This window comes from Polypterus senegalus, chromosome 13 (assembly GCF_016835505.1).
Source record: "Polypterus senegalus isolate Bchr_013 chromosome 13, ASM1683550v1, whole genome shotgun sequence".
NCBI classification, from domain to species: domain Eukaryota; kingdom Metazoa; phylum Chordata; class Cladistia; order Polypteriformes; family Polypteridae; genus Polypterus; species Polypterus senegalus.
The window spans coordinates 24,121,624-24,147,166 of record NC_053166.1 but is presented as its reverse complement, the minus strand read 5'-3'; the positions used below and the strand labels follow the sequence as shown (position 1 = coordinate 24,147,166).

Here is a 25,543-nt window from a genome sequence, read left to right as displayed (position 1 = left end):
GAGCTATCTGGTGCTTGAACATACAGTATATTGGTAACATTGGTCAAACTACAGGAACCAACTCTAGAGGGGTTAGCTAGTACACTGAACATGCACAACTACACTAACTCTTAAAAGGTTAATAATCTTTTGCCAAATTATCCAAATCTAAATGTCTTTTGTGATGTAGAAATCAAATGGTGTATCAAGTGAAAACTTGTGAAGAAAAGACAAGAAGTGAAACAGTAGTTAAACCATGGTCACTGGAATTCTGATGCACAACTACCATGACATACTTCTTCATGGTCAGCAGCCCCCCCAAAAGCTTTTCAAATAATCATTTATACACAAATAAATTAAATTATAAGTACAAAAAAAGTTTAAAAACCTCCAGGCAAAGTATCAAAAATAACTTCAGCATGTAATTATATTTTATGTGACCTTTCACAACAACTATAAAGTAAATTTTTCTTAGGCAATCAATAGCAAACCAACCAACTTTTGTATAGTGCCACTGATAGAATATACAATAAAAATACTTTGTACAAAACATCCATGGAAAGAATACTAATAAATCATTAACTTATTTTCCATTATTCCTGCTCAATTTCACAAAGACTTAAAAGATCAGCAGGAATTTCACTATTAGAAACTGTAAACAGAACAACATCAAAATGCTACTTATAGATATGTCACAGACAATATAATATGATAACATGAAAAATTCAGCCAATTGTTTTAAAATGTGATGCAGATTTATAATATTAAAATTTGATGGATTTAAATATAAACATATATTTTTAATATTACACAAAATTATATTGGTATTCCTGTCTCCTAATCACCAATAGTATTAGCAGAATGCCTAGGCTTGTAATTTGGTAAATGTGAAATCATACACTGTGTACAAATATTTATATTTAAGCAAGAAGCCATACCAATATCTATCCACCAAAGGATTCAGCACTTGTGCATGTACTAAGTGTGGTAGATGCCACCTTCCTGTTTATGTAAAGGACAGACTGGTTGAAAGCCAGTATTCTCATAATTGCTCCCCAAGATGCAACACAGATTTATCACGCAGGAATATCATGGACCCCAATAGACAGTTCTCTCTGGATATTTCTAAATCAAAAGTTGGGGCCCTCAAAAAACTTGACGAGAGTTCTGAGTATTTCTATCAAAAGCAGTGTAGCTTAATAACCAAAAAGTTAGCACTTTAAACATGAAATCAAGAGGATGACTCAACCAGCAGTAAAATGATGATGATCTCAACTGGTTGTAAAACAAGTCCAGAGTGAAGGAGAGGGAGATGGAAAGTCATGCCAGGTGGCCTTGTTATATTTTGTAATTAAACAGCACAAACACCAGCCATCCCATAAATCATATAGAAGTCAACATCTGTGGAAGCAGGCCTTAAAAAGGCAACTGCATTGTGGTTTACTGTTTGATTTGCATTGTAATTTTTATTCCTGTTGCATACCTTCATCTTTTGTAATTTAGTTTCAATAAAGACACCGCTTTGGTACTGTTTGTCTTCTTTGGTGCTATCCAAGGTGCTGAATTCTGCTGTGAGACTAACATAGCAAGTAAGCTGTAAGAAATACAGTGTCCTTTTGTCTGCTGGGCTGTAAAGAAACTACAGTATACCTGTTATAAGTAACAAATAAATATAATAAAGAATATGTATACACACTTTTCAGTGTAAAACAAAACATTTTCCCCAATACTTATAAGCCTATAAATCCAAGGTTTTAATCCTGAGCAACTTACTGAACCCACTAAAGCTTACAGATACAAAAATTGGCAAAAAATGGTATTATCAAACACTTTAGAATAACATTTATCTTCAAGTATTAACAGCATGTTCTTTCAGTGTAAAACAAAGTAAAATTTTAAGTCCTCAGTGTTATTCAGTCACTTAAATGGTTAGTATATAAAATTGATTTAATGCAGCTCTTACTCATGTTATGCAGACCACAGTGATGAATAAAGATGTGTGTTGAATAAAAAGGCCTACTGTCTCACAAATACACAATCTTAATTTTAAAATTGGAAACCAATCACATTACAGTTTACAAATTACCAGATGTATCTGTATTACTGATTCCAAGTAGTATTATTTATTTCCACATCCTAAAGAAGTACAAGTCATATTAATGAATGCCCATAAATTGCTTCATCGTGTGAGTGTGAGGTCACAGTAATTTTTCCTGCTGTTATATCCAGTTGTGGATCCTGTCTTGCACACACAACTAACTGGTCCCAATCTTTTCAACCCAAAACTGATTAATCAATCAATGGATAAATGGATGTCACATTTGTTCATTTGGTTATGAATTACCACTGTTCACCATAATAAAAGAATGTGTCTCTGTGACTGTCTGTGTGTCTTTCCAGTCGCTATGTCTCTGTCACACCAAGACATGGCACATCAGAAACATTTTAGTAATGAAATGCATTGCATTTGTCATTCCAATAGATGGGGCATAACAAACAGTTGTACTAATGTGTTTTATTAATACACACATTACAAAATGCTTTTCCATAGATAGTGCCCTACAAAGGTTAATGCTGAGGTCTACGTTGATTACTTAGGTTTTAACCCATCTTAGATGAGTAATACAGCTACTTGAATATAATTTTGCTTCTCTGAATGTCTACTTCATTTACTAACCTTAGCATAGACATTTTTTAATGATATAGATACACATAAAAAAGCAATATATTTAAATGTATTGTATAAACACACTAGCATGAGATTACATTCTGTCTCATCATGGAGCCTATTTGCTTTAAATGAACTTCTGATGGCCTTTAAAATGTAATACCTTTTACCACTTTAAATGGCAATGCTAAATAGTCTTTTTGATGTGCTTTAGTAATTACTAATAAATGGTGACATATCTAAATATACTTCATTCTGGAGCCACAAAGCACCTTAGTCCTGGGGTTGTGTTATGGTAACTGAAGGATTTATTTAAGGTAATCCAATTTTTCCTGCTACATCCAGAAATATTAATAAGCAACATAAATTGACCACATGAGAAGGTGTAGATGTCTGCATAAGAGTGCCCTGAAAAACTAACATCTCATTTGGGGTTGTTTTCTGCTATTTACACAATACATGCACAATTGGCTCCAGGCCTTACAATGCTGAAGTGAAACGAGTTGTATGATAATGGAAAGTTGAAAGGGTATTTAAGCATTTGCTGCTGCTAAAATGAGAAACAACATATTATGTATATGGAAGGAACAAAATAGGCCACAGAGAGCAGGGCAATGCCACATTACTCTTGACAGGCTATGCACACTAATGGTTTACAGACCTGGGTGAACCTGAGAAAACATTTCAGCCATTTGTATGTTTAAAGGAAACCAAAGAAAAAATATAAAAAGCAGTAGTCAGTTTTAGTTCAAAACGTAACACCAATATGTATATAGCACAGAAACATTTCAAAGCTGCTACTGCCATTAGTTGTTCTACTGTATATTGTTGCACTTATCATTCATACCTGTTGTACAAGAGTTAATCCCAATACATGAACCCAAGCAATGTAATTCACCAATGACCAATAAGAAATTTAAAAAATCAATTTACAGATTTTTTTGTATCAATATGTCTGTACAAGATAATAATTTTCTATTATAGTCTTATCTACCTTGAATACTGTTTTATCTATCTATCTATCTATCTATCTATCTATCTATCTATCTATCTATCTATCTATCTATCTATCTATCTATCTATCATCCTTAAGGGGCAAACGTAAACATATATCTTAATACTAAGCGCATTTATTAAAGTGTGCCAAGAAAAGTGTGCCAAATGAATTGTCACCAAGCTTACCTGCAAACTTTCTTCATCTGCAATTAAATCACTCGAGCTAGGACTTTTAGTTTTGGCTCCATTAGAATCATTATCCATAGGAGTCTGTAGCATAGGCTTTACATATTTAAATTCACTTTTTCCAGAATCCGTTGTGAGGCAGACTTCATAGTTGTATACGTGACAAAGATTCCCAGTGGCTCCGACTTTTGCATAACGTGGCGGGTAATAAGGAATAACGGGGAGAGTTCCATTGGAATTTTCACTGAAAAATTTCGAGCGCCTCCACTTGTGGAATTTTAAAGATATTAAAATTATGATGAACGTAATGAAAAGAAACGACACGATCACTAAAGAGATTACAAAATAAAATCTAATATCGCCATCGCTGCTTTTCTCGTATGCAAAATCATTGAATTCTGTAAACGCCATTGCAACATTATCAGTGATCGCAACGTTGACGTTCACATATTATGTATATGGAAGGAACAAAATAGGCCACAGAGAGCAGGGCAATGCCACATTACTCTTGACAGGCTATGCACACTAATGGTTTACAGACCTGGGTGAACCTGAGAAAACATTTCAGCCATTTGTATGTTTAAAGAAAACCAAAGAAAAATATAAAAAGCAACGAACGAACTGAAGACATCATATTAGGCAAATGCATATTACAATAATAACTACCTGCAGAATCCAAAAAGAAAGAAAAAAGTTCAGACTAGAAATAAATGGCTAAGTGTTTTCACAGAGACAAAAGACACAAAATCCTGGGTGAAGACATCTAGTCAGGATGATCTTTCATGTTTCTTTCCCTAGCCATCACCTGACTGCAGCTTAATTAATATTGCTCCTCCACAAATTGCAGTGGAACAAGGGGTTAACAAGTCAAAAAAAAAAAGGATGGCCGTAGAACAGGGCCAGTTGTCTTACATTGCAAGAGGAAGTCCACAAAATTCCTTAGGAGTGAGAAAGAGTGAGATTCTAAAGGGAAAGGTCTTGAACACATCAGTGGGGAAATGATGGGACCGTGGTGAAATACAATGAAAGAGACAGACAGGCAGGCAGGTTGACAGACAGACACAGAGAGAGAGCGAAGTCTATCGATCCATCAATTATCCAACCCATTATATCAGTGTTTCCCAAACTCGGTCCTGGGGACCCCTGTGGCTGCAGGTTTTTGATCCAACCAGCTTCTTTTTTTAATTGAACTCCTGGGCTAATTAAGTGAACTGATATTTCCCAAGTTCTATGTTTAGGGAACTAATATAGAAATTAGAAAACTAAGTTTGCGAAAAAAAAATATTAAAATGTACCAAGTAGTTATATAGGAATGTTTTTTGTTTTCTTTTTAACAGTATTTTCATCTTGATTTTCATTCTACTTTTCTAGGTGTTCTAATTGTTTAATTAATCCATTATTTACTAATTAGTGGGTCTGACTCTAAAGTAGTTGTAGCCTTTGATTATTCAGTGTTGTTTGCCTGGGTGTCTGATCTGCTTGTTTTAAATTGTCATTATTAAGATACAATGAATGGGGAAAAACTGCACAGAGAAAGGGCAAAGTATAATAAAATCAACAAAAGAGAGTTAAGCATTTAAATCTATAGCAAAAGCACAAATGTTTATAAATGTCTTATAAATGTAAAAATCATGCTGCTGTGCTTTTCTCAATGTCGAATAAAAGAAAAAAAAAATACCAGCTAATTAAATGAAATCAGTGTTATCAGGTGTTGTCACTGATTAAGAATCCGGTTGGAACAAAAACCTGCAGCCACAGGGGGTCCCCAGGACCGAGTTTGGGAAACACTGCATTATATCCTAACTACAGGGTCATGGGGGTCTGCTGGAGCCAATCCCAGGCAACACAGGGTGCAAGGCAAGAAACAAACTCCGGGCAGGGTGCCAGCCCACCGCAGTAGAATGAAATGACCTTGCAAAATGCTACATATACAGAGACAATGTGTTTGGGGTTAGAAGGACAAGTTGTAGCAAGAGCTTCAAGAGAAAGAGAGACTGAGGGTGAGAAGAAAAATTCCTTGTAGTGAGTTAGTGGGTAAGTCTGCATGCTGTTCCTACAGAACGAAACAAACACCTTTGCAGGTACCCTTAGAGAGCATTTTCCTGGTACCCATTCCTCTCTTGTCTTCTCTGCATTTGCTTTATAAATATTAGCATAATGAGTGTTTGGCACAAGGCCTGCTCTTACTATAATATAGTGTGAAATATAAATTGCCTTTTTGTGCCAAGATACAGTATGTGTATAGATATGTGTAGGTGTAGCTGAGACTAGGAAAGAAAACATTTCCTTCGGTAATGCTTAATTTTTAGTGCTTGGAAATTTAGTCTTTGTACACTAAAAAAACTCTAAAAAACCGAATACCATAATAGTACAAAATATTATTTCAAGTGTGCTTTACAGAGTTCATTGTAACATAAGGGGGTTTTATCCAACCCAAAGCTTGAATGTCATTTTAAGGTGCCATTTCTCCCTTAAATCTTGTAAAAGCTGGCCAACGAAAGTGTTTTGGTTAAGTGTGTATATATATACATTTATAACCGCCCTGCCCAGGGATTTGTTCCTGTCTTGTGCTCTGTGTTGGCTGGGATTGGATCTAGCAGACACCCTGTGCTAGGATATAGCGGGTTGGATGATGACTGATTGACTGACTTCAAAGGATTTTTTTAATGGAAATTTGTGAGGCAGTACACACACAAATACACACACACACACATTATATATATATATATATATATATATATATATATATATATATATATATATATATATATATATATATATATATATATATATTTTTTTTGTTCCAGTTATGCTGGACCAGGCTGCACTCACCAGATGAAGAAATTAGAAATTAAAGGTCATATTTTAAAAATGTTTAAATAACTTTTAGATCAAAAAAGGTAAATAAAATAAGGCCTAAACATTTTGAGCATGAAATTACTTAATCATAAAAGAAAAGTAAACAGCATTTTAGAAATTCATTTGGATCAGAAAGCAATGATTAATCTTCAACACATCCTGGATTGTTTGACAGTCCAATGGTACTTGCCCCCTGCCTATTACATCTCCAACACTAAGGTTACAACCAGTACTATATTTTTGTTTAATTGCAAGAGTAGATGTATTTGCATGCACAAATTGCATCACTAGAGGATGGCACTTGTTTTTCAGTAGTTTTAGTTCAAAACGTAACACCAATATGTATATAGCACAGAAACATTTCAAAGCCTGCTACTGCCATTAGCTGTTCTATATTGTTGCACTTATCATTCATACCTGTTGTATAAGAGTTAATCCCAACACATGAACCCAAGCAATGTAATTCACCAATGACCAATAAGAAATTAAAAAAAATCAATTTACAGAATTTTTTTTATCAATATGTCTGTACAAGATAATAATTTTCTATTATAGTCTTACCTACATTGAATACTGTTTTATCTATCTATCTATCTATCTATCTATCTATCTATCTATCTATCTATCTATCTATCTATCATCCTTTAGGGGCAAACGTAAACATATACCTTAATACTAAGCGCATTTATTAAAGTGTGCCAAGAAAAGTGTGCCAAATGAATTGTCACCAAGCTTACCTGCAAACTTTCTTCATCTGCAATTAAATCACTCGAGCTAGGACTTTTAGTTTTGGCTCCATTAGAATCATTATCCATAGGAGTCTGTAGCATAGGCTTTACATATTTAAATTCACTTTTTCCAGAATCCGTTGTGAGGCAGACTTCATAGTTGTATACGTGACAAAGAGTCCCAGTGGCTCCGACTTCTGCATAACGTGGCGGGTAATAAGGAATAACGGGGAGAGTTCCATTGGAATTTTCACTGAAAAATTTCGAGCGCCTCCACTTGTGGAATTTTAAAGATATTAAAATTATGATGAACGTAATGAAAAGAAACGACACGATCACTAAAGAGATTACCAAATAAAATCTTATATCGCCATCGCTGCTTTTCTCGTATGCAAAATCGTTGAATTCTGTAAACGCCATTGCAACATTATCAGTGATGGCAACGTTGACGTTCACAGTCGATGAGTGCGAAGGCTGTCCGCTGTCTTCAACTAAAATCGTCAGTCTTTGTTTTGCAGAATCCTTCTCCATTATTTGCCTAAGACTTCTTAATTCACCATTATGTAAGCCCATTTCAAAAAGCGTCTGATCGGTAGATTTGATGACTTTATAAGAAAGCCACGCATTTTGTCCAGAGTCTTTATCAACAGCAACAACTTTAGTAATCAAATATCCAACATCGGCAGAGCGGGGAATAAATTCAGCTATCGGAGATCCTTTATTCAAAACTGGGTACAGAATTTCTGGAGAATTGTCATTTTGATCCTGGACATATACGTCTATTGTTACACTAGAACTGAGAGGTGGAGAACCTCTGTCTTTAGCTGTCACCGAGATTTGAAAATGACTCAGCTGCTCATAATCGAATGAACGCACTGCATAGAGGACACCTTCATCTGAATTAACAGACACAAATGAAGAGACTGAGATATTATTAACACTGGATTCATCAATAAAGTAAGATATTTTACTATTGAGACCCGAGTCCTCATCGTACGCTCTCACTGAAAAAAACGAGGACCCCGGAGAGTTATTCTCCATGATGTATGTTGTATAACGTTGATTTGCGAATTTTGGAGCATTGTCGTTGACATCAATAATCTGCAGTGTGATAGAATGTGTAGTTGAGAGTGAAGGCTCTCCTTCGTCTTTTGCCAAAATTGTAATATTATACTGCGACACTTTTTCACGATCTAAATACCCTTCTGTTTGTAAAGTATAAAAATTATTCATAGATGATTTCAGTTTAAATGGAATGTTATTATTAATCCAACAAGTAACTTTACCATTTCTTCCAGAATCTTTATCTTGCACGTTAATCATTGCTATTACTGTCCCAGGTAATGAGTCTTCTCTGATCTGATTTGAAACCGACATCAGATTAATAAATGGCACGTTGTCATTTACGTCAGTAACTTCAATTGTTAATTTACTTGAGCCTACAAGATCCCCTATATCTTTAGCTTCTACTTTGAGCTCATATTTTCTATTACTTTCATAATCTAATTGGCCGATGAGTTTGATTTCTCCCGAATCAGGACTGATTTCAAATAAATCATTCGAACTATCTGTAACATGGGCGAAAAAATATGTAATGTGTCCATTCATGTCTTTGTCTGCGTCAGTGGCGTTAACTCTGATCAGCACGGTCCCAATCAAAGAGTCTTCCCTGACAGCAGCTTTATAAACCCTTTGACTAAAAACGGGAGCATTGTCATTGGCATCGACGACAATAATGTTTATCTCTGTTGTGCCGGAACGCTGAGGCTCTCCTCCATCAACCGCCGTTAAAAGCAAAACATGTTCTTCTTGCTTTTCTCTGTCCAAAGGAATATCTAGCAACAAATCCACGGAACTACTACCGTCCGATTGAGACTGTATTTTTAATTTAAAATGATCATTTGATGCGAGTATATATGATTTTACCGTGTTTTCTCCTATATCGCTGTCTACAGCATTCGGTAGGGAAAACAGTGCTCCTGGAAGGGATAACTCACTAATTTTTAACTGAATATTTTTCTTTGTGAAAGTGGGGTTATTATCGTTTATATCAATAACCTCAATAGTCACTCTGTGAAATTCCATAGGATTTTCCAGGACAATCTGAAAATATAATAAACAGGGTGCTATTTGACCGCAGATCTGCTCTCTGTCAATTCTATTTTTAACAATTAAAATCCCTTTATTTACATTCAGCTCTACGTATTCGGTGTCACCCTCAGTATAAATATGAGCTCTGCCAGATTTTAGTCTCTGATTATCTAATCCCAAATCTTTGGCAATATTACCAATGAAAGCACCCCTCATTTCTTCCTCTCGAACAGAATAACGGACCTCTCCATTAGTCACAGAGGCGTACATAGTAAATAAAATCATGATCGGTACCTGCTTGATATATATCCAGGGAAGCATTTTTCCAAATATCGTGAGCAAATAAATAGCTTTCGGTATCTGTTAACCCGCCTCTGAATGTAAGAAAAAAATATAAACATTCCTTCTCATCGGTAAAAATCGTGCTGAATATTTGTATAGAGTAGTATTCCTTTTGTATTCCGTCTTTGTGTATGGCGAGGCCCTTCTGTCTGTCTGATACTAAAGCTGTGGCAGGGGAGGTGCTGCTGCATTTCTGCTTCAAGAAAATCACCTCGTTGATCAACAGCGGCACTCGCAGTCCAACTACTAAAATGCACAAAGTTGACATCTAGTATTTCCTAATAATTATAAGTCACTGAAATAATAATGTAAAAATATTTTTAAAAAGAACTTTCACTCATCATATACATTTCAAGAAATACACTGAAATTGCATAAATGATAGCATGTGCCATCGCGATTACAATTAAGAATGATTTTGCATGTATTATCTAAACGAGTGCTTAAAATAAAAAAAGAAATGCTTTTGGTGAATGAAAAAATAAAATCTTGAAATTGCAATGTGTTTTTTAGAAGAATAAGTAATATGAAATGATTGCTTTTCCATAAGTAGTAATTAAACATTACTTCAACAGATGCTTTAAAAGAAAGGCTTTGAAAAAATACGTAAGAATATAGATAATCATTTTCACGTTTAATATTTTTACTCTTATTTAAAAAACACTTCAAACAACGAATGTGCTTCAAATATTACAGTTTTATAATTTCTAATTGAGAAAAATAATCTTATGAATACCATACACTGTACAATCTAGTTGTGATGTTTCCACCATCTGACACACAAGGGAGGTTTTGTGGGGATCATAGTTTGACTTTGTCATTATTATACTTTGTTCGGGCAGCATGTTATTGTTTTAAATTTACATTATATTCAGAATGGAATTGCATAGATCTCCTCAGATTATTTGTTTTATAGTTTTCATTACAGTCACCTTTAAACATGAATAATTGTGGTATTAACTCTGCCATCTATATTAATTGTAAAAGTATGTTATTCAATAGTTTGAATCTATACATGCTTCTGTAAACATTTTACTAACAGTGTGTTTATCTCTTAGTTAAGGCTCTGTCAACAGCATTTTGTGTCTTTTGTTCTAATGAAATAACAGTGAGAATTATACGTTTTGCTTATTGTTAAGTAAATTAAGTTCTTCGATTGACATATGAGATGCAATATTTTTTATTTTTTTATTTAGCAGAATAAACAGGTAGAACATAATTGTGTGTATATCTGTGTGATAGTGGCTACTGTCATCTTAGATGTAATATCTACGCATTTAGTTAGACAATGTTGGCATTTCTGGAAACATATGGTACTCTGCATTTGGAATACTCTTCAGTTCCATAGATCTATTAATTACATTAGCATCCTGGGCATGGGAAAGGCACATGGGAAATAAAAATGATGATGATGATGATGATTATTATTATTAAAGTATCTATCTATCTATCTATCTTCATCATCATTATTATTATTATTATTATTATTATTAACCATCCATTCATCCACTATCCAACCCGCTATATCCTAACTATAGGGTCACGGGGGTCTGCTGGAGCCAATCCCAGCCAACACAGGGTGCAAGGCAGGAAACAAACCCCAGGCAGGGCGCCAGCCCACCGCAGATTATAATTATTACTAATAATAAACAAGCTCCCTACTCTGATAATGGACTTCTGTTGGACCCAGAAGTACTTCCATCGGGCAGTCGCCCTGGCACTGGAAGTACTTCAGGGCCTGTAATAAAAGGGACTGCACTCCCTTATTCAGGTGAGTCGGAGCTGGGTGGTAGAGAGGCAACACTCGACTGGAGGAGTGAACAGAGAAAGGCCAGTGTTTTTGTGCTTTATGTAATACTGTTTGGAGATATCTCAAATAAAACCTTCATTTATTTGGATAAAGGACTTTGCTTTTATGATCATGTTGGGGTTTGAGCAGGTTGTCGCCCAGTTGTCCATCTTAATATATAGCTATAAAATGAAACAAATTAAATGAACGAAAGGGCAGCACAGTGGTGCAGTGGGCAACGCTGCTGTCTCACAGTTAAGAGACCTGAGTTCGCTTCCCAGGTCCTCCCTGCGTGGAGTTTGCATGTTCTCCCCGTGTCCGCGTGGGTTTCCTCAGGGTGCTCCGGTTTCCTCCCACAGTCCAAAGACATGCAGGTTAGGTGCATTGGCAATCCTAAACTGTCCCGTGTGTGTGCGTGCCGTGCGGCGGGCTTGTTTCCTGCCTTGGGATTGGCTCCAGTAGACCTCTGTGACCCTGTAATGATATAGCGGGTTGGATAATAGATGGATGGATAAATGAATGAATCTTGAACTTTCATCCAAACTAACACTAAACTGTCTACTAGGTTGTACCAATATACCTTAAAAACTTAAGGGGCGTAGCTTTATCTTCTTTCAATGTCACCATTTTCATGAATTTTGAAATTCTGTTTCTGTATCCTAATGAGGCTCTTTGAATTCTAATTTTTCCTACAACACAAAAATGACTTTGTTTTTCCAAACCTGTTTTTACACTTTCAGGGTTGAAGGCAGCAAAAGTCTATTCTGCTAACATCAAGTTAATGGCATCAAGTGTCATATAATAATAATAATAATAATAATAATAATAATAATCTATACATATAATTCACTGATTCACTGAGCCGACGACAAGTAAGACACCTATGCCGCACGCAGGATGGAGCCACGCCCACCAACTCCAAGACCATTGGATACGACGACAACTCGCAGAGCCACGCCCACCAACTCGGACGCGACGACACAGAAGAAACAGCGTCATTTATATTCGTCTGTCGTAGAGGCCACATGCACCTGCACGTTGACTGTTCATAGAGGCATGTTTCTCGCGGAGGTAAATCGCCATATGCAGCGTGTAAAACGGTTTGTGATGGGTATCCAAATGGATCTTTAAAACAATCCTTTACAACTGAGGTTAAAACACAATGAAGTAAGCAGTCTTTAAAAACCGAGTTTTCGGTTACGACACACAACCGTATGCACCATAGCAAACTGTTTTACACGCTACATACAGCAATTCGCATCCGCGACAAACATGCGTCTTCTTAGATGCTCCTGCAGAAATACGGAACACGTTTCCCTGCCCACCAGCACTCCTTTTTCACCGGTCTGCGACTACCATCGGTCTCTAGGCATTCACACTCCCTGCCCATGTGCCCGGACTCAAAAACTCACCGACCACCCAGTTAGCCCCTTTCATCTGTGCTAGGAGTCCACATGCACGTCTAAGCCACGTTGACTTTTCATTATTCTTTTCGGTTTCGACACCTGACCGCGTCCACCATGAAAAACCATGGAAAAGGAACAAAGAGGCCCCTCCCAGAAACTCTACCCCTCCTCCCATATGCTCAGGAACGCACCTCAGACCACTGCCCACCAAATCAAACAGCTAATCAAACACATACTCACTCCATTTGGTCTGTGCTGCGGTCCAAACCCAGCTGTGAGCCACGTTGACTATTCTTTTGCCCTCCATGGTTACCGCTTCAAATGTATTTCATGGAAACAACACTTCTTTCAATGTTATAGAAACTCCTGCTTCAGGTAACTGTTTGTTTCTGTCAATCGGGTTTTTTTGGAGAAATGTCATTGACGAAACTGTTGCTCTCAAACTTTGTAACATGGCTGTTAGCTTTGTTTGCCAACATTGGGATAACTTTGGTGACGTGGTGTTCATTGTTCTTAGTCACAGAGGCATTGTTATACAGTCTGCTCAACAATACGCTGATTACATGAATACGTCCGGAGTCTATGGTGGCGAGGCAGAAATTGTGGCAATGTCCCAAATCCTTCCAGCTACTATCAGTATTTACTTCCAAGAACGTCCTCATGCCTCTCCTCGAGTTTACAATCCAGCCCAGCGTCTCTTCATATCCCTGCTCTATAGCGGTCCTTTGGATCATGGGCATTATGAGGTTCTCTTGCCTCTCAAATATCCATGTGATTACCTTCTGGTGACATCTTTTGACTCTGTCGGTATGTGCACACAGCGTGCACACCCACTTGCTCGCCACACTAATGTGACATCACCTGCCCACTCTCCTCTTCCTGAAAATCATTTAAGGACACCCTCCCCTGAACACACGCATTCCACACGGGACTTTCAATGCACCTTTTGTTCCAAAAGCTTCAGAGTGCACAGATATCTGAACGCACATTTGAAAAAACACAACACTAACCGAATGATGCAATGTGAACATTGCCAACAATGCTTCGAGACAACTCGCGCTCTCAATAAACACTTACAAACTTATTCCACTCTAACCTTCAATTGCACATTTTGTACCGAGGACTTCACGGGTGAGATGGATCTCCACAACCATATGCAGATCCATTCAACACAAAGATTTGTATGCAAAATTTGCGACAAACACTTTCCCGCACGCAGATACCTTACTAACCATCTCAAAACACATTCCCTGATGAATTCTTTTCAGTGTCAACACTGCTCCAAAACCTTCACAGGCCAGAAATATCTCAAAGAACATTTAAACACCCACTCCACTGAGCAAACGCATTCCAAACAGATCTTTGAATGCATGATTTGTTCAAAAACGTTCTGAGTGCAGAGATTTCTCAACATGCATTTAAAATCACACTCCACTGAACGAATTATGCAATGTGAACATTGCCAGCAATGCTTCGACACAACTCATTCCAATTCCCTTCAGTGTCAACACAGCACTAAATCGTTCATGCACAAACATCACATTCACTTTTCTGCAGCTTTTCAAGAAGATACCGCCATTCACGTCCAAGAACATAACATTGGCCTTCCTACCGCACTATGTGCTTCCTGCAATGCTCTTCATTGGCCAGCAGAGGTCAACAAATCCGGACATTACACTAAGTGTTGTCATGCCGGCAAGGCGTCTTTGCCACCGCTATCCAAACCCACTCTTTTATCAGAAGACCTCTTAACTGGCAAGAACCCACTGTCCCGAAATTACTGTGATCATATCAGGGAATACAACTCTGCTTTAGCTTTCGCGTCAATTGGCGCACACATTGCTCAACCATCTGGACAAGGACCATATGCTTTCAGAATCCACGGTCAAATTTATCACCAGGTCTCTCCTTTATATAACAATCCTGACACGTCACCACAATACGGTCAGCTATATATCTTCGATTCTGCTGAGGCTACCACTCAACATTTGCAAAATCAATGTAATTGTGCTTGCATTGATATTTTGTTGCTTCAACTAGACAACATGATATGACAGTTTAATCCCTTCGCAAAGTCTTACATGCAAATGCATGACATTATCACTCACGGTTATTCTGTTACTACCTGTACAAATGGTGTTCATGGAAAATCCAAGTCTGGATATGAGAAGGTATAACGCCCCGTTCTGTCAAACTGATGTTGCAGCTATGTTTGTAGGTGAAGACGGGGAACCTCCTGCACAACGCGACATTTGCATATATCCAAGGGGAGATGCTTGCAAGCGTATCTCTGTTCTCAATATGAACTGTGACCCCATAGTTTATCCACTGCTATTCCCTTACGGAGATCCAGGCTGGCACATACAATTAACCCATGTTGAGGAAAAGCGAAGCGCGAAAAGAACGCGAGTCACACAGCTCCAATTTTATGCTTTCAGGCTTGCCATGAGATCTTCATTTAGTGTCTTGCATTCCAGTGGCAAACTGTTCCAGCAATACATCGTTGACGCATATGTCAGAACAGAAGGCGCGAGTCTACATTACCTTCGCTCACATCAACAAGATTTGCGTGTAGAGCAATACAGGGGACTTATGGATGCTGTCACTGCGAAAGCACATCACCATGACCTCCGCCCTGGACAATTGATCATTCTTCCAATTGCGGTCTGCCAGTTTTCAGTCACAGACAATTGTGTGTTGGTTTGTTCTGTGCATTGTTACAGTGTTGCTTTTCTTGCTGATTTATTACATTACCGATTTTTCAAATGTTAATTTTCTCCCAGTATTTAAAAATTATTAAAAAACCGGCCTGATTATGCGGCGTATCGTATGCCACGGGTTGGCTAGTAATAATAAATCAAGCAAGTACATCATGAAGAGAGACCATGAGATAAAACAATAGATTTGTCTCAGACCGCTGGCTCTAACAGCAGGAAAACCAAGCAGTTACTCAAGTCCAAGATCATGGAGGCAGGGATGCAGCACTACAAGGACAAGCCTCTGCACAGTCAGTTTTGCAAGAAGTTGGACAGATTGCATGTTAACAAGGACATGACAGATACGTGGTTTTCAAGTGCAGGTCTCATGGGTGAAACCAAGAGCCTAATCCCAGCTAATCAAGACAAGGCCTTGAACAATCAGCACATCCAGAAGTATGAAAATTGAAATACTATTCAATAGCAAATGTTGTTCATGTGGTAAAGCTGAGGAGATCATCAGCCACATAGTACCACGATGTCTTGTACTGGCCTGAAAGGAACTTCTTTAATGTCACACCAAGGGCACTGTGCCCGTGAACTGGACGCTGTGCCAACACCTAGATGCTCCAATGGCGAACAGACTTTATGAGCACATACCAAATGTGGTCATTAACATTGGAGACTTTGTCATCCTGTGGGACAAGACCATGCCCAAAGAATGTCCCTTCACCATCAACAGGCCAGATGTTGTTTCCCATGACAAGAAGAGCAAGTTGGGCTTCTACATCGATGTGATGACAACCCTGACCAAGGGGGCTGAGAAGATCATCAAGTATAAAGAACTTTATAAGTATAAAGGAAAACTGCAAGATTGGCTGCAGCAAGATAATGAAGAGGTTTAAATGTTAACAGTAGAAAATGTAAATGGTATCCCATGAGACAGAGGAAGCTAAAGAAGTTGAATTAAAAAAGACATAACCTGTTCAGTGAAGTTAGAACATGTAATACTCCATGATGCCGTGTTCTGATTAGAACAAACAAAAACAGGAGTGGGTAGCTGGCCAGTTGGCCGAGGTCTCCAGGACTGTGACTTTTTTTTTTATTTCTCTTGTGCGATTCTAATCTCCACCATTGTCAATTCATCATATTTTTAAATTAATTACATGATTATTGTTGGTTTCCATTTATTTTTAATTATTTCTACCTTGTTATTTGTGTGTTTTAACAAGTCTGAATTTATTTGTGTATCAGTTCTGTGTTTAATAATTAGTATAATCTGCAATAACATTTAAACTCAGATTTGTTCACAATGCTATACACCTTCACTCAGTGAGAAGTACTAAAAATAAAATAAGTTGTACTGTATTATATTCTAGCTGAGTTGAAGGCAATGAAAAAGTTTGTAAAGAATGCTAGCCATAATTGCATTTTAGTAGTGAATATGAGATATTGCCAAAGCTTTGACTGGAATGTCTGCATCATGCTGTGTTAAAGCAGGACAGGTTTTACAAACTGAAAAAAAGCAATTAAGCAAGCATTATTGTTTGAGCAGCAAAAGTAAGAGTGTTATTCAGAATAACATCAAAGCTTTTGGCTTATGTAAAAATGGGTGTAACAAACTAACTAGGCTTAGTAGATATGTAGAACTGTGTGTTATCAAAATAACAATGAAAATGAGTATTACAGCGATGAAAGCTATTACCAAGAAGAAGGAAATAAATCATAAAGAGTACAGGCCCAAAAATGGAACCCTGTGATACTCCATAGTAAACCACTGAGCTCTCTGATTGTTAGTTTTGTATTTGAACAAACTATGTCTAGTGAGAAAGGAAACAAACCACCAGTGCACAGCAACATGGACTCCAAAGCTACCCAAGTTCTCCACAATGAGCTCACTTGATCTAGTATCAAAGGGCACTCAGATCAAGAAGGGTGAAAATGGAGAGTAGGCCAGAGGCGCTGCATGGAGGAGGTCATTAATAATCTTAACGAAAACAGTTTAAATGCTACCAATAATAATAATAATAATAATAATAATAATAATAATAATAATAACTGTAAGTGTTCCCTGAAAGGAAACAATGTTTAGTATTTATTTATGCATTGATTTTGATATTTAAATGACAATCTGTGTTGCATTTGATTCCAGAGACACAGAATTATATTACAGACTGTGCACCGTCTCTCTGGAGTATTTATTTTCTTCCTTTATCTTTGATTTATTATTATTATTATTATTATTATTATTATTATTATTATTATTATTATTATTTTCTCTCCTGGGCATTAGTGTTTCCATGTAACAATTCTAGGATACATGTGTTAGGCTAACTTGCAACCCTTTTTTGCAAAGTAATTGGTTGTTAATACTGATAATGTATTTAAATATACTGTATAGATAGACAAAACAATTTAATATTTTGTCTGTTTCAAGTGTAATTTCACAGCGGAATTAAATGGTTTTAACCTAGATTGCTTGTTCCATGTCTATTTGCGCTGCTTTTGTGCACTCTCATTGTCCAAAAATGTAAAATTATGAGGACATAAGAAATGAAGGAACATTTAGATGAGTACAAGCCATGCCGTCAGTTTGACAGATCATGCTAAAGTATCTCATGTAAGTGTCTCTATGTGCTTATTAATCATTGATTTCAAATTTACACAACAATTTTGTAATCATGGAAATGCAAAAACAAGAACTGAAAATAAACATCTATCTATCTATCTATCTATCTATCTATCTATCTATCTATCTATCTATCTGTGATAATTATAATTATATTTTAAGTACTTTGGAAATCACAATATTTTTTCTCATTCACAATTTATGGGAAGGCTCAGTTGTGTTTGTTTACTGGTGTCATATTTTCCCTCTAAACACAGTTTTAATCCACACATTTATTGGCAATGGGATAAAGTATAAGAACACCTAAGAAAACATATTCTATATTTTTTTCGACTTGATAGTTAGGAGCACTGAAGGGTAGAAGCTGTATATAAAAATCAGAACTGAAAGTAATCATGCAATTAAGCAGTTACTCCGCTGCAAAAGCCTATATATTGGAGGATTTTTAGAAATGAAATTTGTTTGCTCAGAATAGATAGATAGATAGATAGATAGATAGATAGAGAGATAGATAGATAGATAGATACTTTATTAATCCTCAAGGGGAAATTCACATTTAGTACATTCTCCAACAGAAAGTGTAAAAGGTTTTTCTTTAAAATTGTAATTGTCTTTAAAATAATAAGATAATAACAAATGAAATGGATATTTTCATTGTAACCCTACATTGTAATTTAACTGCCATATTATTTAACAGGAACTGTAAAATACACAAGTACATTTTTCTGCAAGATCTTTAAAAACTCACATGAGTATTGTTACGGCATCGTTCTAGATAAAAATTTAAAATGTCACTCTTGAAGGGAAAATAAATAAATAAATAAATATCATAGAATTTGTGCTTTCAGAATATTAAAGCAGACTAAGCTGATGTATTAAAAAAGTTTACCTGCATTAGATCTTCCTCAGATGTTAAATCACTCTTAATGCGATTGCTTGCTTCCGAATCATCTGGATCCATACCGACGGTGCTCTGTATCAGAGGTTTTATATACTTAAACTCGCTGTTTCCTGAATCCGTTGTGAGGCAGACTTCATAATTATAGACGTGACAAAGAGTCCCAGTGGCCCCCACTTCTGCATAACGGGGCGGGTAATAAGGAATAACGGGGAGAGTTCCATTGGGGCATTCATTGAAAAGTCTGGATTGTCTCCATTTGTGAAATTTTAGAGATATTAGAATTATAATAAACATGACAAAAAGTAAAGATACTATCACTAATGAGAGCACTAAGTAAAATTTTATGTCGCCATTATTGTTTTTCTCTTGAGCAAAATCATTGAATTCAGAAAACGCCAATGCAAAGCTTTCAGTAATGGCAACGTTGACGTTCACAGTAGCAGAATGAGGAGTCTGTCCGCTGTCTTCTACCAGAACAGTTAACCGCTGTTTGGTTGAATCCTTCTCAATAACTTGTCGGAGAGTTCTTAGTTCTCCATTATGTAAACCTATTTCAAATAACGTCTGATCAGTAGCTTTGAATATTTTATAAGAAAGCCAAGAATTCTGTCCAGAGTCCTTGTCGACAGCCACAACTTTAGTAACCAGATAGCCAACATCTGCAGAACGAGGTATGAATTCAGCAACGGGAGACCCTTTATTCAGAACTGGGTATAAAACCTCTGGATGATTGTCATTTTGGTCCAGAACATACACATCTATTATTACAATGGAACTGAGAGGTGGAGACCCTCTGTCTTTAGCAATCACCTTTACTTGGAAATGACTCAGCTGCTCATAATCGAATGAACGCACAGCATAGAGGACACCTTCATCTGAATTAATAGACACAAATGACGAAACCGAGATGTTATTAATCCCTGTTTCTGCAATGAAGTAAGAGATTCTGCTGTTGAGTCCCGAGTCGATATCTTTGGCTCTCACTGAAAAGAAGGAAGACCCTGGAGTATTATTTTCCATGATTTGTGTTGCATAGCTCTCTTTTTCGAATTTTGGAGGATTGTCGTTGACATCACTAATCTGCAGTGTGATTGACTGAGTAGCTGAAAGCGGAGGATCTCCTTCATCTTTGGCTGTAATACTAATATTATACTGCGACACCTTCTCGCGATCTAAAAACCCATCTGTTTGTAATGTATAAAAATTATTTAAAGATGATATTAGTTTAAATGGGATATTATTATTAACAAAGCAACTGACTTTACCATTTTTTCCCGAGTCTTTATCTTGCACGTTAATCATTGCTACCACTGTGGCAGGTAAGGAATCTTCCGAAATTTGATTTGAGACTGACATGAGATTAATCAAAGGTACATTATCATTTACGTCAATTACTTCAACTATAACTTTACAAGAACCAACGAACCCACCAACGTCTTTAGCTTCTACAGTCATTTCATACATGTTACTATTTTCATAATCGATTTGACCAATGATTTTAATTTCTCCCAAATCCGAATTTATTGTAAATAAATCTTGCGCATTACCCGTCACGTGTGCGAAAAAATACTTTATTTGTCCATTCGTGTCTTTGTCTGCGTCATTTGCATGTACCCTTATCAGAACAGAGCCTATCGACGAATCTTCCCTGACAGAAACTTTATAAACCTCTTGAATAAAAACGGGAGCATTGTCATTGACATCGAGAACAATAATTTTAATTTCAGCTGTTCCAGACCGCTGAGGCTCACCTCCGTCAACAGCAGTTAGCAGCAGAACATGCTCTTCTTGTGTTTCTCTATCCAAAGGCGTCTCTAACAAAAGACTTACAGAGCTGCTGCTATCAGACTGCGTCTGCAGCTTTAATTTAAAATGATCATTTGGTGTGAGTGTGTATGATTTCAAACTGTTTGCACCAACGTCTCCGTCTACGGCATTTGGTAACGAAAACAATGCACCTGGAGGAGAATTTTCACCAATTTCTAACAGAATGCTATTTTTGGAAAAAAATGGATTATTGTCATTGATATCAATAATATCAATCGTAATTCTATGAAATTCCATCGGATTTTCAAGGATGATCTGAAAATGTAATAAACAAGGAGTTATTCTACCGCAGATCTGCTCTCTGTCGATTCTCTCTTTAACAACTAAAATCCCCTTATTTACATTTAGTTCAATGTATTCCGTGCCCCCTTCAGTGTAAATATGAGCCCTTCCCGTTTTCAGTCTCTGATCACTTAGCCCTAAATCCTTAGCAATATTTCCTATTAAAGCCCCTCTAGGTTTTTCTTCCGCAACAGAATAAAGGACCTCTCCATTAGCCAGTAATACGTGCTCTGTAAAAACAAAAAGGATCGGTACCTGCGTAATGAATGTCCAAGGCAGCATTTTTATTCAAATGAGAAAAACAAAGCGCTATCCTTTATTGAAGGTATTCAATGACGCACTGTTTCTTTGTACATCGCCTTTTACACGCTGTAGAAACTAAATGGATATATCCAATCATCTGTGTAAATCCTGACGAATATTTAAACCCAGTGTATGCCTTTGTATTCCGTCTTTGTGTATGGCGAGGCCCTTCTGTCTGTGTGATACTGAAGCTGTGGTAGGGGAGGTGCTGCTGCATTTCTACATCAAGAAAATCACCTCGTTGATCAACAGCGGCACTCGCAGTCCAAGTACTAAAATGCAGAAAGTTGACATATTTCCTAAATACTTTTAAATCACTTAAATAATAAATCATTACTTTTCTTAAAACAAGAATTAAACTCTCACTTATTTTATGCTTTTCAAGACATACCGTGAAAATGTATAAATGATAACATGTGACACTGTTATTTGTAAAAGAGTTTGCATGTATTATCAACACAAGTGCGTAAAACATTATAAACCATATTTTTAGTGAAGAAAAAAATAAAATAAAATCTTACAAGTGCATTGTGTTTTTTTAGAAAAAGAAGAAATAAAAAATAATTACTTTTCCATTCATTCCATCCATCCATCCATTATCCAACCCGCTATATCCTAACTACAGGGTCACAGGGTGATTACTTTTCCAAAGGTAGTAATTAAACACCACTTCAATATGCTATTAAAGAGATGTATTGAAAATGCATACATAAAAATATAGATTATCACTCTTACTTTCATTATTGATACTCTTAAAAACAATTGAAACAAGCATGTGCTTAAAATATTAAAGTCTTACAATTTCTTATTAAAAAATCATCAATACTATATACAAGCAATTTGTCACGTTTCCATTATTTGACACACAAGCAAAGTTTGTTCTGCTGAAAGTTTCACTTTGTCATTATCATACTTTGGACTAGCAGCATGCCCAACTTTTTATTATTTTAACTTTACCTTATCTTCAATATGGAATTATATAGATTTCCTCAGAACTTTTTTTTTTTTTTTGCGTATAGTTTTCATCACAGTCACCTTTAAATAAAAATAATTATAGGTGTTGTTTACTTTGCTCTCAGTATTAATTATAAAAGAATATTATTCAATAGTTTTAACTTACATGTTTTCTGAAGACATATTATTAACAGTGTGTTGATTTCTTTGGTAATGCTCTGTCAACTATATTTTGGGACTTTTTTCTAGTCAAATCACAGTTACTACCTTGCTTGTTGGTAAGTAAATAAAAACATTTCTATTGATATATGAGGTGTGATCATTAAAATTCTGAATTAAATCTGTAGAATAAATAGGTGTATATCTGTGAGCTACAGCAGCCACTGTCACCTTTGAAGTGATCTCCTTCCATATGCATTTAGTTAGGTAAAGTTCATAGTTCTGGAAAAATACTTGGAAATCAGTTTCTGGAATACACTTCAGTTCCCTTTCATCACTGATATTTTCACACCTCATATATTGTGTTTTGACTCTATTCTCTATTTGTGATGCTCTTTCCAGTTTTTTTATGTTTTGACGTAGGTCAATTTTTTTATTATTATTATTATTATTTATTTTTTTATTTTTTTTTGTATTTCTGTTTACTGATTCTAAATTGGTCATTTTTTAATGAGGGTAATTCTAAAAATCAGTCTGGCCTGTAACTGACTGATGTAGTAACCAGGTCTGCAGGCACCTCAATTTAAGTGTTCAAAACATAATAGTTCCACCTATAAAATTGTAACCATGCTCTGGATTTTATATATATATATATATATATATATATATATATATACATAGCTCAAAAGAATTAAATGAACACTTTTTAATCAGAGTATAGCATAAAGTCTATGAAACTTATGGGATATTAATCTGGTCAGTTAAGTAGCAGAGGGGTTGTTAATCAGTTTCAGCTGCTGTGGTGTTAATGAAATTAACAACAGATGCACTAGAGGGGCAACAATGAGATGACCCCCAAAACAGGAATGGTTTAACAGGTGGAGGCCACTGACATTTTTCCCTCCTCATCTTTTCTAACTGTTTCTTCACTAGTTTTGCATTTGGCTACAGTCAGTGTCACTACTGGTAGCATGAGGCGATACCTGGACCCTACAGAGGTTGCACAGGTAGCCCAACTTCTCCAGGATGGCACATCAATATGTGTCATTGCCAGTAGGTTTGCTGTGTCTCCCTGCACAGTCTCAAGGGCATGGAGGAGATTCTAGGAGACAAGCAGTTACTCTAGGAGAGCTGTAGAGGGCCATAGAAGGTCCATAACTCATCAGCAGGACCAGTATCTGCTCCTTTGGGCAAGGAGGAACAGGATGAGCACTGCCAGAGCCCTACAAAATGACCTCCAGCAGGCCACTGGTGTGAATGTCTCTGACCAAACAACCAGAAAGACTTCATGAGGGTGACCCAAGGGCCCCATGTCCTCTAATTGGCCCTGAGCTCACTGCCCAGCAGCATGCAGCTCGATTGGCATTCGCCATAAAATACCAGAATTGGCAGATGCACCACTGGTGCCCTGTGCTTTTTACAGATGAGAGCAGGTTCACCCTGAGCACGTGACAGAAGGAAAGGGGTCGGGAGAAGCCATGGAGAACATTATGCTGCCTGTAACATCATTCAGCATGAGCAGTTTGGTGGTGGGTTAATGATTGTCTGGGGAGGCATATCCATGGAGGGTCACACAGACCACTACAGGCTTGACAAAGGCACCTTGGCTGCCATTAGGTATCAGGATGAAATCCTTGGACCCATTGTCAGACCCTATGCTGGTACAGTGGCTCCTGATGTACGACAATTCTTGGCCTCATGTGGTGAGAGTATGCAGGCAGTTCCTGGAGGATGAAGGAATTGATACCATTGACTGGCCACCACACTTTCCTGACCTAAATCCAATAGAACACCTCTGGGACATTATGTTTTGGTCCATCCAATGCCACCAGGTTGCACCTCAGACTGTCCAGGAGCTCAGTGATGCCCTGGTCCAGATCTGGGAGGAGATCCCCCACAACACCATCTGTCATCTCATTAGAAGTATGCACAGATGTTGTCAGGCATGTATACAAGAACACAGGGGCCATACAAAGTGCTGCGTACAATTTTGAGTTGCTGCAATTAAATTTTGGCAAAATGGACTAGCCTGCCACATCATTTTTTCACTCTGATTTTTGGGGCGTCTTTGAATTCAGGGCTCTGTAGGTTGATCATTTTCATTTCCATCAAACGATGTGGCATCCTTTCGTTCCTAACTCATTACCCAGTCTATAAAAGTATAGATATCGAGGAGGATTTCTTTTTCCCATTGAGATATGATGTGTTTTCAAAGTGTTCCTTTAATTTTTTTGAGCAGTTTATATATATATATATATATATATATATATATATATATATATATATATATATATATATATATATATATATATATAAGAAATATGGCTTGAAATGAAAGAAACTTTCATTAATACTATCACTAAAGGTGTTACCAATGTGCCTGTATCCTAATGAGACTGCTTTGAATTTTATTCTTCCTACGACCTATTTTTACACATTCAGGTTTGAAGGCAGCAAAAACCTATTCTGTTAATATCAATTCCAAGGCAGAAACAAACATGGAATCAGAAACTGCAGTCCAAATCAGAATGCACTCGGGACAATACCACTCAATTATTTAGACAACACAATAATAATAATAATAATAATAATAATAATAATAATAATAATAATAATAATAATAATAATAATAATAATAATAATAATAATCCAGAAAGTCCATCATGAGATTAAATAAAAATTAGGACTTTCATGAGATCATTAGCCTTAACAGCATTCCAAGATCATGGAGGCAAAGATGAAGAGATAC

General features: G+C 36.6%; 3 protein-coding genes across 4 annotated transcripts in view; all 3 read right to left on the bottom strand.

Annotated features, from left to right (window-relative positions):
- The window catches only part of LOC120542149 (protocadherin gamma-C5-like), a 497,784-nt gene that overhangs the window by 273,122 nt on the left and 199,119 nt on the right, over positions 1 to 25,543 (bottom strand). The gene's annotated exons all lie outside the window — the stretch shown is intronic.
- Positions 1 to 25,543, bottom strand: part of LOC120542151 (protocadherin gamma-A8-like) — a 209,998-nt gene that overhangs the window by 90,622 nt on the left and 93,833 nt on the right. The gene's annotated exons all lie outside the window — the stretch shown is intronic.
- On the bottom strand, positions 6,622 to 9,792 carry LOC120542150 (protocadherin gamma-A8-like). Its single transcript, XM_039774384.1, has one exon. The coding sequence runs from the start codon at positions 9,790 to 9,792 to the stop codon at positions 7,333 to 7,335; it is 2,460 nt and encodes an 819-aa protein (XP_039630318.1). The 3' UTR covers positions 6,622 to 7,332.

What these genes read in the sequence shown, in the direction of transcription:
- LOC120542150 (XM_039774384.1), bottom strand. Translation starts at nt 9,792, where the DNA reads ATGATTTTATTTACTATGTACGCCTCTGTGACTAATGGAGAGGTCCGT.